Source organism: Lycorma delicatula, chromosome 1, assembly GCF_047948215.1.
Source record: "Lycorma delicatula isolate Av1 chromosome 1, ASM4794821v1, whole genome shotgun sequence".
Lineage (NCBI taxonomy): Eukaryota > Metazoa > Arthropoda > Insecta > Hemiptera > Fulgoridae > Lycorma > Lycorma delicatula.
In genome coordinates, this window is record NC_134455.1 from 93,244,090 (window position 1) to 93,257,295 (window position 13,206).

The following is a 13,206-nucleotide window of genomic DNA, read 5'->3' on the forward strand; positions in this document are numbered from 1 at the left end:
CGATATAGCTGCAAAAGGGAAAGTATTGTAATCGGTTCAATTTGAGCATATGCAATTTTTACCGGATCTTGACATTTTGACATCTAAGGAATCCAAAAAATCAAAAAACCGGATGGAAATGTTCCGGATGTGTGTGTGTGTGTGTGTGTGTGTGTGTGTGTTCGGTATCTCACACCTTATATATCCAAAACTACAGGACCGATTGATCAGATTACTTCTGTATATGAGGCATTGATGCCATTAAATTTTCAACTTAAAAGGTCAAGGAAGTGAGTCTGTAGAGCAGGGTTAACCTTAGAATCTCGAGATTTCACCTAATTAAGGTTTTATTTTTCTTAGGCACATTTGTTAACAATTAAAAAATAATATTTGCAAAAAGTATTTTTTTTAAATCGCACCACTTCCCCAAAAAATGCTCTAAACTAGTGGCTAAGTGGGAATACTGCGTAAATAGTATCCCCTGTCGTCACAAGGAACGCACAGTTGATGTACAATTATACAAAAAATATTATATTTAAATAAAATTATAAATACTTTAAGTTGTGTATGTATGTGAATGTAAGCCGTGCAACAGAAAAAACCGTGTGATGGGAAAGTTCTACAACTGTGGTCAACTTTTTTTAAGGTTTTCGTAAACGTTTATTCGACAAATATACATCGCTTTTACGTGTTTGCAAAAACTTTTCATATCCAATTTTACATTATTTCGCGGGATATACCTATCATAGACTAAAATAATTTAACCTAATATACCCTAACTTTAAATCTTAGTAACTTCTTACGTGAATTACATGATAAAAAATCAACTATTCACTCCTATCCCCACCCACGAAAAAAGGTGTAGATCTAATGAAATTGGTACAACTTTTTTGTTTAGCCATGACACTATAAAAAAAGAATGAAATATGAATTATTATGTGTGTTACCGTCTAATATTTCATTTTTAACGGTCTGATTCACCTATATTCACGAAGATTGATAGTCTAAGTGTGCGTAGCGGTATTCGGATATGGAATAAACATTTTCACAATGGTTACCAGTATGTTGTGCGTATTTCATTCACATTGTAGTGCTAAGTCTATTCAGAATGTCTACAAATCTAATATAATTTGGTTTAACTGCTACAATGTACATTCAATGTACCAGCACAACAATTAGGTAAATAGCCGATTAAAAATTGTTTAGCAAAGCGAGGACATAACGCAAAAATTTTCATGTATTAAAAAGCGAATCGTTAAAAAATTAATATTTTTCATTCCGTCCGGATAGACAATTAGTGTTACTAGTATACTTGATAATGTTCAACTCTAGTTATCTTAGCATTTATTAATGCCAATTTAGTTTGTCATGTTAGTTATTATGTCAAGAGTAACGACATATTAAACGTTAAACTTAACAATTTAAACATATAATTTAACATCAAACATAATCACATCATATTAAACATATATAAATATATTCATATAATCATAGTAAACATTAAAAATAACAATTTAAACATAACATCATATCACATAAAACATAATATCATATTAAAAATAACAATTCAAAGGCAACAAGGAGTTGTTTTATTTCATCATCAAATACAGTCCATACTCGCTCTAAAATCTACCACAACGTTTTATGGTCCTCACGGGCAGGATCTAATCTAATGGAACGTAACAGTATATATATATATATATATATATATGTTTTCTTGTTCACACATGCAGTAATCATAATTTTATATAATAGCGTAATTTATTTATTTTTTTTTTAAATTCCGGAAATAATTTCCAAATGAAAATATGAATTTAAAAAACTGATCTTGTTCATAATTCTAGATTATTGTTAATATTCTAGATATTGTATTCAAAATTTTACTCTCATACGATGAACGAAGTAACTAAAACGATTTTAAAAAAAATGAAACAGAAAAACAGTTTTAAATATTATATTTAATACTAGTTGGCTAACATCGCACGCCCAACTATCTAACAAACGCATCGGGTCCCGATGCGTTCGTTATCCTCATATCTGGAAGAAAATTTTGCATTATATGCTCGTTCAACTTTTAGGCGCTGTTCTCTTTCCTCTTTGGTTTCTTGTTTCCGTGAAACCCGGCTACGCTTAGCGGCACTTGATGATCGTACTGGATTTGATCTCTTCTTAGAGGGCATAATGAAAACGATTAAAAAACTAAACGGAAGGAAAAAGAAGAAAAGTGAATAATGAAAGAGGACGTAATGTACAAAAAAAGAAAAGAGAAGAGGAAACGACGAAAAATGGAGTATACAACCTTTACAAATATTTGAAAAAAACGAAATTGCAAAATTAGTAAAGTAGAATAAATAGCTATAATTAATAGTAGTTTATAATTAGAATAGTAGTAACTATACTAATCTGAATATTAGATATTTTTCAGATATTCATTAAAGAAAAATGGATTAATAATCACATTATATTTCTGTTGCCATGGTGACAGAAATATAATGGAGTAAATGATTTATTTCTGTTTCTTTAATGAATATCTTTAATTCACAACTTCAACCCCAAGAAGGAGAGGGACTCAATCTATGACTTAAAAACATTCCTGGGATAGCGCGAATGTATCCTGAAAATTTGAAAGCAATCGGTCGGTCGGTTCTCGCGTGATGGTGTCGCAAATTAACAGACAAATTTTCGCATCTATATAAAAGATTTAATTAATCGATTTATTTATTTACGCTAAAATATAGTAATTACGATATTATGATACGTAACTTTCAATAAGAAAATAATAACCTTTACAAAAATTTATGCTAACTAAAACACGTCGACACTTTCATTCATAAATATAAAGAAAGAAAACAGTTACATAATAAAATGTGGAAAAAATAAGTTATTTAATATTATTAATCGATTATTAATTACTATCGAGGTATTTAATCTCAATTATCGAAAGTATTGTTACAATAATTCTATTAAACAATTCTAGTGCATGTAACACTGAGTTAAATTATATGGGTTAGTTATTTATTATTTATCTTTTATGTGCGTGTATTTGAATGAAACAAGTAGTACTTTCATTGAAAAATGTATCACGAATAATTATGTAAATTATTTGTAAAAGTGGTTAAATTTATTAATCATAAACCAATCTCAACTATGAAATAACTTAAGAATGACGTAAATAATTAATCTGTATTCTAACAGTTCCTTGTTTTCCCCTTCTACCATATAACATTTTGCTTAAATGTATTTTATGTGTAGTTCTACATTAAGACACATGTATTATAAAGTTTTAGAAAAACAGCATTGTTAATACGACAAAATTTTCTACTTAGGACTATTAAACATACTCTAAATAACATAAACTACACGTAACCTAAATTCTAAGTGTGCCAAAGTTTAACAAACTTCATTGAAATCTTTTTGGATGTAAAGAGAAATACTGATTTTTGAAGAGCGTTTGGTTTAAACTTTCGTCTTATGCCCACTAAATATGGATAAATTCTGATGTAAAATATCTTTCTAATTATATCAAAAAGAATCTAATATTTCTCTGAAATTTAAGTAACCAGTTAATGAAAAGCATTTACATTTTTAGATTTCTAATTAGTACTTTAATTTAAAAAAAATAAATATATACCCTGCCTCTTAGTGAACATTATCCATTTAATGTACCATTGGAATAAATATTATGAGCAGTCAAGTTTGAGGAGAAATATATTGGAAATAGAATGATTTTCATTAAACAATCATAAGAATTAATAAGTTTGAGATGCGAATAAAAATTGTTCAGAAATTTAATTTTACCGAAATTTGTTAGTTAATTAGTAAAAAGACCCTGATAATTTATTACTATAAAATATCAACAAAGTTAAACATGTTCTACAACGTAACACACATTAACTATTGCCTATATGAAATTTATTGGATTATTTTCAAATATCATAGAAATAAATTGAGTGATTTTGTTTTATAACGAATTTTTATAATTTTTTTTATTAATTTTCTTTTACTATGTCTACATTAAATTAATTTTTTTTTTGTCTTCAGTCATTTGACTGGTTTGATGCAGCTCTCCAAGATTCCCTATCTAGTGCTAGTCGTTTCATTTCAGTATACCCTCTACATCCTACATCCCTAACAATTTGTTTTACATATTCCAAACGTGGCCTGCCTGCACAATTTTTCCCTTCTACCTATCCTTCCAATATTAAAGCGACTATTCCAGGATTACTTAGTATGTGGCCTGTAAGTCTGTCCCTTCTTTTAACTATATTTTTCCAAATGCTTCTTTCTTCATCTATTTGCCGCAATACCTCTTTATTTGTCACTTTATCCACCCATCTGATTTTTAACATTCTCCTATAGCACCACATTTCAAAAGCTTGTAACCTTTTCTTCTCAGATACTCCGATTGTCCAAGTTTCATCCATATAAAGCGACACTCCAAACATACACTTTCAACAATCTTTTCCTGACGTTTAAATTAATTTTTGATGTAAACAACTTATATTTCTTACTGAAGGCTCGTTTAGCTTGTGCTATTCGGCATTTTATATCGCTCCTGCTTCGTCCATCTTTAGTAATTCTACTTCCCAAATAACAAAATTCTTCTACCTCCATAATCTTTTCTCCTCCTATTTTCACATTCAGTGGTCCATCTTTGTTATTTCTACTACATTTCATTACTTTTGTTTTGTTCTTGTTTATTTTCATGCGATAGTTCTTGCGTAGGACTTCATCTATGCCGTTCATTGTTTCTTCTAAATCCTTTTTACTCTCGGTTAGAATTACTATATCATCAGAAAATCGTAGCATCTTTATTTTTTCACCTTGTACTGTTACTCCGAATCTAAATTGTTCTTTAACATCATTAACTGCTAGTTCCATGTAAAGATTAAAAAGTAACGGCGATAGGGAACATCCTTGTCGGACTCCCTTTCTTATTACGGCTTCTTTCTTATGTTCTTCAATTGTTACTGTTGCTGTTTGGTTCCTGTACATGTTAGCAATTGTTAAATTAAATAAAAATATAATTAATGTAAGGAATATTATTTAAATCGAACTCTGGATCGGAAATATGGAATAATACGTTGGTATAAATTTCAATTAGCTTTGGTTGATTTAAAAAAATTTTTAACTTGTTATGGTATAAGGTAACAATTGTTAAGATGTAAGATAATTTAATAAAATACTGGTTTAAGATAATTATATAATGACCTTGAAGGGTCACATTTTGATGAGCGGAAGGAAATGAATAGTAGATCTCCCGCTAGGCTGATCAGTTCCGTTAGCTGTAAAAACCTGCCAGTTAATGTGTAAATCCGTTTTTCGGAAGTTGAGATCATTGACCGATTATTTTATTATTAACATAATCTTATAATCCGTACCGTACTCGTTTATTTTTAATGTTTAACAGTAAACCAGCAAAACTCATTACCAACATCCAATTTTTAGGAAATTGATCAAACTTCCTTGCATAAATTGCTGGACTTGACAGCATTGTAAAATTAAAGTCAATCTTTTCTTATTTTACTCACAATCTTTTAAATTCACCTTAGTGCTTTTATAACTTACCTTTGTCTAAATTGAAATTTATTAATTTTTTTAACATTAATTCTTTCAGAAGTTTAAAAGTTCATTATTGTCACTGTTTCTGGCAAATGGTACATAATAATAGTGGAAATACACCAATTCGATTCAAGCGATCAGCACTGCAATCATAACCAGTCAATATTTTAAATTCCGCTACGGTTTCCTTTTCTGAATACATATAAGAGACTCTTGTTCAATAAAACTATTTTTAGGGTTTGTTGAAACCGTTATGGATATTTTCGTGCAGTTCTATGTTATACAGGAAGTTTAGGTAAATACAAGTATTTCTAAAAGATTTCAAATTTTCATGCAAAAATACAACAGCTTGTAATAGCAAATATATGGAATATTTTTTTTTATTAAAAAAAAAAAACATGCTAGTTATAAATTCTTATTAAGAAAAGCTTATGAAAGAAAGCAATGAATAAACAGGTAAAACAGAAAATTCAGAGGTAGCTAATTCGCGTTATAAATGGTCGAAGAGTTAATGATCATGCTCGAAGAATAAAATTTATATTATTGTTAATTATGCAAATGAATTATATAATTCTAAAATTTATCACACACACACACACACACACACACACACACACACACACACACGCACACACACACACACACACGCGCACGCACACACACACACACACACACACACACACACACACACACACACACACACACACACACACACACACACACACCTAAAAAAGAGATCTTCAAAATTAGAGATACTAATTACGACAATGTTGAAAATCGATTGGTAATCAAACAGAATATTCCGAATAAACAGAATATTTTGAACAGAATATTCAGAATGGTTTAACTATTTTAGCATTAATATATAGGTACTCAAATCTGTGTATCGTTAGATTGACGTTTTGATAAAAGATGGCTCATAATCACGGAAAACAGAATATGTTTAATTTTTTATCTTATTTCGAAATAGATTATAATTTGAATATATAATTACACTTTCTCTGATAATATTAACAAATAAAACATGTAGAGAAGAGGTTTTTTTGTCAGAAAATAATTTTTTTGTTCTTTGTAATTTAATCCTAACTTGTAGTCAGTAATCTCACGAGTGATCTTGCGATGCGTTATCAAATTTCTATTTCTCTTCATAGTACACACATGTTATATATAATATTAAGTAGAATATTATATACTTAAAATAACTGCTTTAATGTAAACAACATTAAATAGATTTTTAAAAGGATTTTGAGTAAAAACGTACGTCTCAAAATTAAAAAGAAGAGGAATATTTAATATTTTATTCGGTAATAAAAAATCTGTAAATATCTACTTACACTAGATCTATTAGACGTTTGTGTGATTAGACTTCCACAAGATATTTTAATACTTACCAACAAACTAAAGTGCAAAGATTTTCAGGAACATTAGTACAGTTAATTTTAAACGAGTAAATACAAAATTCAGTGTATTTTGGACCAGTCCTCTTAACGAGCGAAACTAAACTTCTGCTACTAAAGAAATTTTAAAATGAATCAGGCTAATATTATATTCTGTTTATTTTTATTTGGGGGAAAACACCAAATAAGTTATTACTGCCTGAAAAAATAATTACCCAATTTGAAGAAAAAGAAAACCTGGAAATGAGAGAACATAAACGTTACTAAAAAAAACATTTTAGTTAGCATCATACATAGATAGAAATAACAATAAGAAGTTTTAAAAGGATCCCCACCAACGGAGTACAAAATCGAACCATGTTGAGCGTAAAAATTAATCCATCAGAAAAAGTTAAAAAATTATTAAAATATTAATATAAATAATTATATAATACATATTTATAAACTGCAACTAATAGGGATAGAAGTATGGAAGGATTCTATGAAAAATGAAAATTTTTCATTTTTTCGTTTGAATTATCAAATTCAGACAAAAGCCAAAATTTTAGTAATATAAAAACTGTATCAAAATCTGCCTATCATAAAAAAATGTTCTAGTTTTATTTAATTTAAGTATATTTAATAGAGTTTTTAAATATTCTAATTGACAACTGAGAGCAAATGACAGCGACGGCTGTGGAATGAAACAGAATTATTATTTATTGTTGGATTTACGTTGTAATTTCTTAATTAATCAAACGTTTTTAATCTATCATCATAATTGTGTTTTGATAGTTAACTGTTATTCTGAAAGTTAGTTTATTCTAAGTTAGTAATTTCTAAGTTTTAATTTAGTCTTTTCTAATTTTACAAGTAAAAATAAATACACAACATTAGCAGAAAAGATAGTTCCTGAAAATCTACAAATTATAATGATGTCTATCCGAGACAAGATTAAATACATGTTATATACAATAGTAAAATATAACGAGTTTATTTATCTTCTATCGGAAAATGGAGAAATGTAAAAAACCTTAATGTAAAAAAAAAAAACTTTTTAAATAATATTTACATAGTATATATATTTAATTAATATAGTACAGTAGTTGACAATACAAATGATTATTTTGCCATATAATTAGTTCTATCGTTTTGTTTTAGCCAGTAATTTTGTTTATTATGCTGTTTAATATTATTCATTACTTCATATCCACTGATGCGGTACAAAGAACAGTTTAAACCATAAAATTGCTGTTACAAAAATAATTTATGTACTCCGTATTTAAACACAACAGTCTGATGTTATGCATTCTACACGAACAACTTTAAAGATTATTCCGTGTGATAAATACACAGTAGAATAATACTACTTTATGGATTCGGACCGTTACAATAGGCTCACTGACGAACATTCTTCATGGACAGTTTACAATCTTAATGTGTAACTCCTTTAGAAAAAAATCGCTTTACTCGTGAGTCATCTGTAATTATTATAACTATTGCATAAATAAGTCGACGTAGATTAAAAAAAATATTTTAAAAACAATCGTGCAGAAAAGATGGATTGTTGTTACAGAAATTTATGAAAAAGGGATTTTGTAGCGTCTGAAAATTGCCATGCCTGACCGGGATTCAAACCCGGGACCTCGAGGTGAAACCCCTAAACGCTGCCACTCCGCCATGGAGATCGATCTATGAGTATGCACTACTAAAAGGTTAATTTTATTGTTATGAAATAAATTTTATTTTAGTTGATAGTGCTTGTAAAAAATATCATATAATATCCTACGTTACACCATATGTGTATATCAGAAATAAACGTAAATATTTAAAAATAGACATAAAAGACCAACACTGATGTATCCACAAGGTGATCAAAAGCCACTCATTGATCAATATCCGCAATCTAAAAAAAAATAAGAAATTTGTGTAAAGTATTCGAATAATTTCTGATCAAAGAGAAATTTTGTATGAGAGTACATCGATGTTGGTAGCATTTTTTTTTTGAAGGCAAACAACCAGTTAGGTTATTGCCGTCTGAGAAATACAGGCAACAGAATGCAGAATTGCTTCAAACTAAGAAATAATATAATATTTTTAGGAAAGACTACAAATGACGTAAATAGCAAAACATCATTTCAAAGTATAATAAATAAATAGCATTTACATACATAAAAAGCCAGATATGTTCAAGTAACTTCGTAGTGTAATCATAAATGACACCTAAAGTAGATAACTTTAACATTTCTAAGGGATTCCCAATAACTAGAAAATTTTTGGAAAAATGAAATCTTTCAGAAAATATATCCACTTAGTACAGTCAGTAAAAGGAAAATTAATAAATTACATATTTTAGTTGCAACTTATTAAGGATAAATTGCAAAGGGTTCCCCGGAAATAAATAGAAATAGAGAATAAATTAAACTCATAAATGTTAAACTGATTTCTAGGATTTGAATAGTTTTTCAACTTCGGTCACCAAATTCGCCCAAAACAACCCCAATTCTGCCTACTAGTTTAAAATTACCTGCATAATGCAACGTAACGTATACACTCAATTAAAATATGATGCCTAATTACGCGGCTGTTATCCAAAGGACATACTGGGACTTAGTTTAAACTAAGCACGGATATTAGTATAGAGATCTCTCTCAAAGACTCCTTGTATATATATTATTATCCTTGTAGCCTCAACAATGACCTTATTTTATTGTTGAAGTTTCATTAAACTTGTGTCAGTATGCAAAATTTTTAGCTGACTGATGGTATTTATGCAGATAATAAAAAAAACCCTAAAAATTCACTTCCTGCTGTTCAATAACTTTTTTTGGAATACAGGTCGTGCTACCAGCTTATTTGTTCTATTAATTCAAGTGTTTTGACTGATCCAAATTTTGTTGGAGAATGCATTATAGGAACCATACAAGGAAAAATGATACCAATATTGTCGGTGGTTTTCCCATCCGTATAAAACTATTTTTGATAACTTTTTTATTGACAACAGGTGGTTCCAACTAAGAGGTATATAAAGGAAAAGTAAACATCAAAACAGTAAAATTTGGAGTTCTGAAAATTCAAATTACTTCCAGTAGCAACCATTACATCATTTATGTTTAATCAATCCCACTTTTTCTCTGAGAAATTTTCAATATTTATTATTTTGTAAAGTTATTTAATTGACTGGATAAACAAGGAAAATTCAATCTGGATCTTTTTTAATGATTTAAAGCATTCTTTAAATTGCTTTTTAAGAAAATGCAAAAAAAAATATATAAAAAAATAAAATAAATACAAAATTAATTTCAATAAGCACCTTTCTATTTAATTGAAACCTTTATCTTATACGTCAAGCATGCAACATTTGTATGTATAATTATTTTAGTGCTTACCTTGGTAAGTATCTGGAATGACTATCAGAGATAGCATATCGCTTCCATTCTTCGTCTTAACTTGACTTCTGGCTTCAACTTTTCCACTTCTATATTGTTTGTACATCAGCAATTGCCCAGATAAAAGAGACATAGGTCCTGAATCTAAGGCATCAACCGGTTCTTGAGGTACAATTCTCACTATTCTCGGTAAAGAATATCTCTCAAGAAATGTTCTGGGTGTCAAATGTTCGTCAGAACTTGATGATGTTGCCATCGACGAATAGCTTTGCAAACTGGACGTTTTGCAGTAAGAGACCCCTCCTCCACTATCCGGAGGCCTCCGTTCAGACACAGCGGCCATATTGATTTTTAACTTTTTGTTTTTACATAAAATTAAACTCTTTTCTTAATGTAAAGAAATCCTAACTTGGAATATTCATCAAAATCTACCACAATTCTTCCACTATTTATATAACTTTTATTGACAGTTGACATGGTAGATTTTTATTGAAGAAAATTTTAAGTATGAATTTTAAAATTTAAATAAGAGTTCGAATTTAAAGTTTCAAATAATTTTAAAGTAAACTTTAATAGGAAATAATTCTTGAATTATTTACACATAATAAAGTAAAATTTTTGTATTTAATAAAACAAAGTTTTTAAACTTTATGTGAAGGTACTTTTTATTATTTCATTTAACAAACGCCCATTTTTTGTTCAAATTACCGATGTTTTTAAATTTACAACCATTTATAAGCTTCTTCTTGGAATCTGAAACAAAATAAAAATTATTTTACATTAATGAAGAGAATAAAATGAAAGCTGAAAAAATAAAATATGCAATCTACAAACGAATACACAAGTTTTTCAAACTATATGTATTCAAAAGATTCGACGTCGTATTTGCCCGCACATAAGACTTTTTGGAAAAAAAATATTTTTTCAACTTTCACATATGGAGGTTATTTACAATATTTGATTCCTTTCAGGTGATTAATGAAATGAAAACTTATAGTTACGTTTTCCCGTAAATAATTTAAAAAATTAGTCCTCGTAGTCCAACTATTTATGAAAAATAACTAAAATGAAAGAAAAGGCAATGATGCAAAAAAGAATCTTATTTCAACAAACGTTTTTACACAATTAATAAGAAAATGAGACGTACATCATAAATGTTATTCCTGCACACTAACGCAAAAAAGATGTTATAAGATGTTATAAAAAATATTATATATAACTACAAACAAATCAGTAAAATTAATACTGATGGCAACCATTGGTGGTCAATGAAAAAAAAAACATCTATTGCTAGATGTTTTATAAAATATTAAAACCCGAATTTAAAAAAAGTATTACTTAGATTGATTACTTGAATAGACTACATTATTTTGATCTATAAAATCTATACAATTTTACTTACGTAAAATAATATAGACTAATATAATCTGAAGTGTGCTGAAGTGTTGTACTATTTAAAAAAAAGTAATATTCGATCATTTGAATACTGGAACGTTTGTTGCAGAATAATAAACTGGATAGGCATATGGTTCATTTTATGAAGCAATCGGCATTAGCGTCATATAATACCCATAATGCTGTCGGGAAAGTGAATAGGCTATTAAAGGTTGTCTTCTTTCAGAGTGGTGTTGGACCGATCAAGACGTAGACGTCCCAGAAAAAATTTAATGCTCTCAAGTTTCTTAGTTTTGTCTCACCGAACATCACTTTTTGCAGTGAACAATTACATCCTAATGTAATTTTAATTGTAAATGTAATGTAATTGCAATGAACAATATCATCCGAACCTATCGAATTAACAATGTTCTACATCTTCATATAAATTGACAATTCAGTACAAGGGAAACAGCTTCCAGTAAACCCAATTAAATAGCTCCAGATATCCCGTACACTTCTGAATTAATATTTTACATATTTATTCACTTATCTCCATCCTAAATCTATTCTCAGAATTAAAAATTCTTGGTGATTAAAACCATCGTAGCTTTCATATTCATCCACATCGGTTCGAACCAGACTTTATCTTCTTTTTTTAACGTTTTTTTAAATTTAAATATATTGATTTATTAATAATTATTAACCTCTGATTGTAAAAACGTTTTACAATAAATAATAATACAATAATAACAATTAAAAAAAATATGAAAAAATATCAGAAGTTATTAATGAAATAACATTTTATGTACTTTACATTTTAAATAAAAGGTGTTTGTGTAATTTAATAGGCGTATAAGTAAGTCATGTGGTGCCCACATCAGATTTGGTGAAACATCTAATTATTTGTTTTTGTTTTCATTTTGTTAATGGTTACATCATAATAATTAAAAAAAAAACAATATTAGATAGATATAAGATATATTTATTTAAGGAGTAATAAAGGGACTTTTGTTCTATCCTAATATTTCAGGTAAAATTGTTGAATTAATAACTATATAAATATTTGATGTTAATAACTATTATTTTAGCAATTATGTAACTTTCCACTTTATTTCTTATATTTCAGGTGGAAGCTGCGAAATATTCAGGTGTGTGGCTGGATCCTTCACCGTGCATGTCCGGGAGGTATCAGAGAAGGTAGGGGCGATGGTGACTGCCTTGAGTAGGTTGTTAAGAAATGTGGCCAGCCCTCGGGCCTCCAAGCGGCGCTTTATGGTAATGTGATCAACTCGGTACTATTATATGGTGTTGAGGTCTGGTCGCCGGCACTGAGGAGCGATAGGAATAAACGCATGCTTGAGAGCGTGAAAGGAGGGTAGCTCTCTGTGTAGTATCTTCGTACTCTTCTGTCCCCACTGCTTCTTAATGCGGAGATCCCACATTTCAGCAGCTTGCCGCCATGCAGATTGGGCTTCTTCAAGAGGCTGGTAACGCTGAGGTGCAAGATCGGATGTTCCAAGCTT

The 13,206-nt window shown here is 29.1% G+C and overlaps 1 protein-coding gene across 3 annotated transcripts in view; it reads right to left on the reverse strand.

The window, feature by feature from the left end:
- B4 (imaginal disc development protein B4) overlaps window positions 1-13,206 on the reverse strand; it is a 246,163-nt gene that overhangs the window by 45,185 nt on the left and 187,772 nt on the right. For all 3 annotated transcript variants that reach the window (XM_075357980.1, XM_075357974.1, XM_075357968.1), the window contains one exon: window positions 10,307-11,059. In XM_075357980.1, the coding sequence (XP_075214095.1) occupies window positions 10,307-10,649 (343 nt within the window). In that variant the 5' untranslated portion in view covers window positions 10,650-11,059. The remainder of the gene's footprint in view (window positions 1-10,306; window positions 11,060-13,206) is intronic.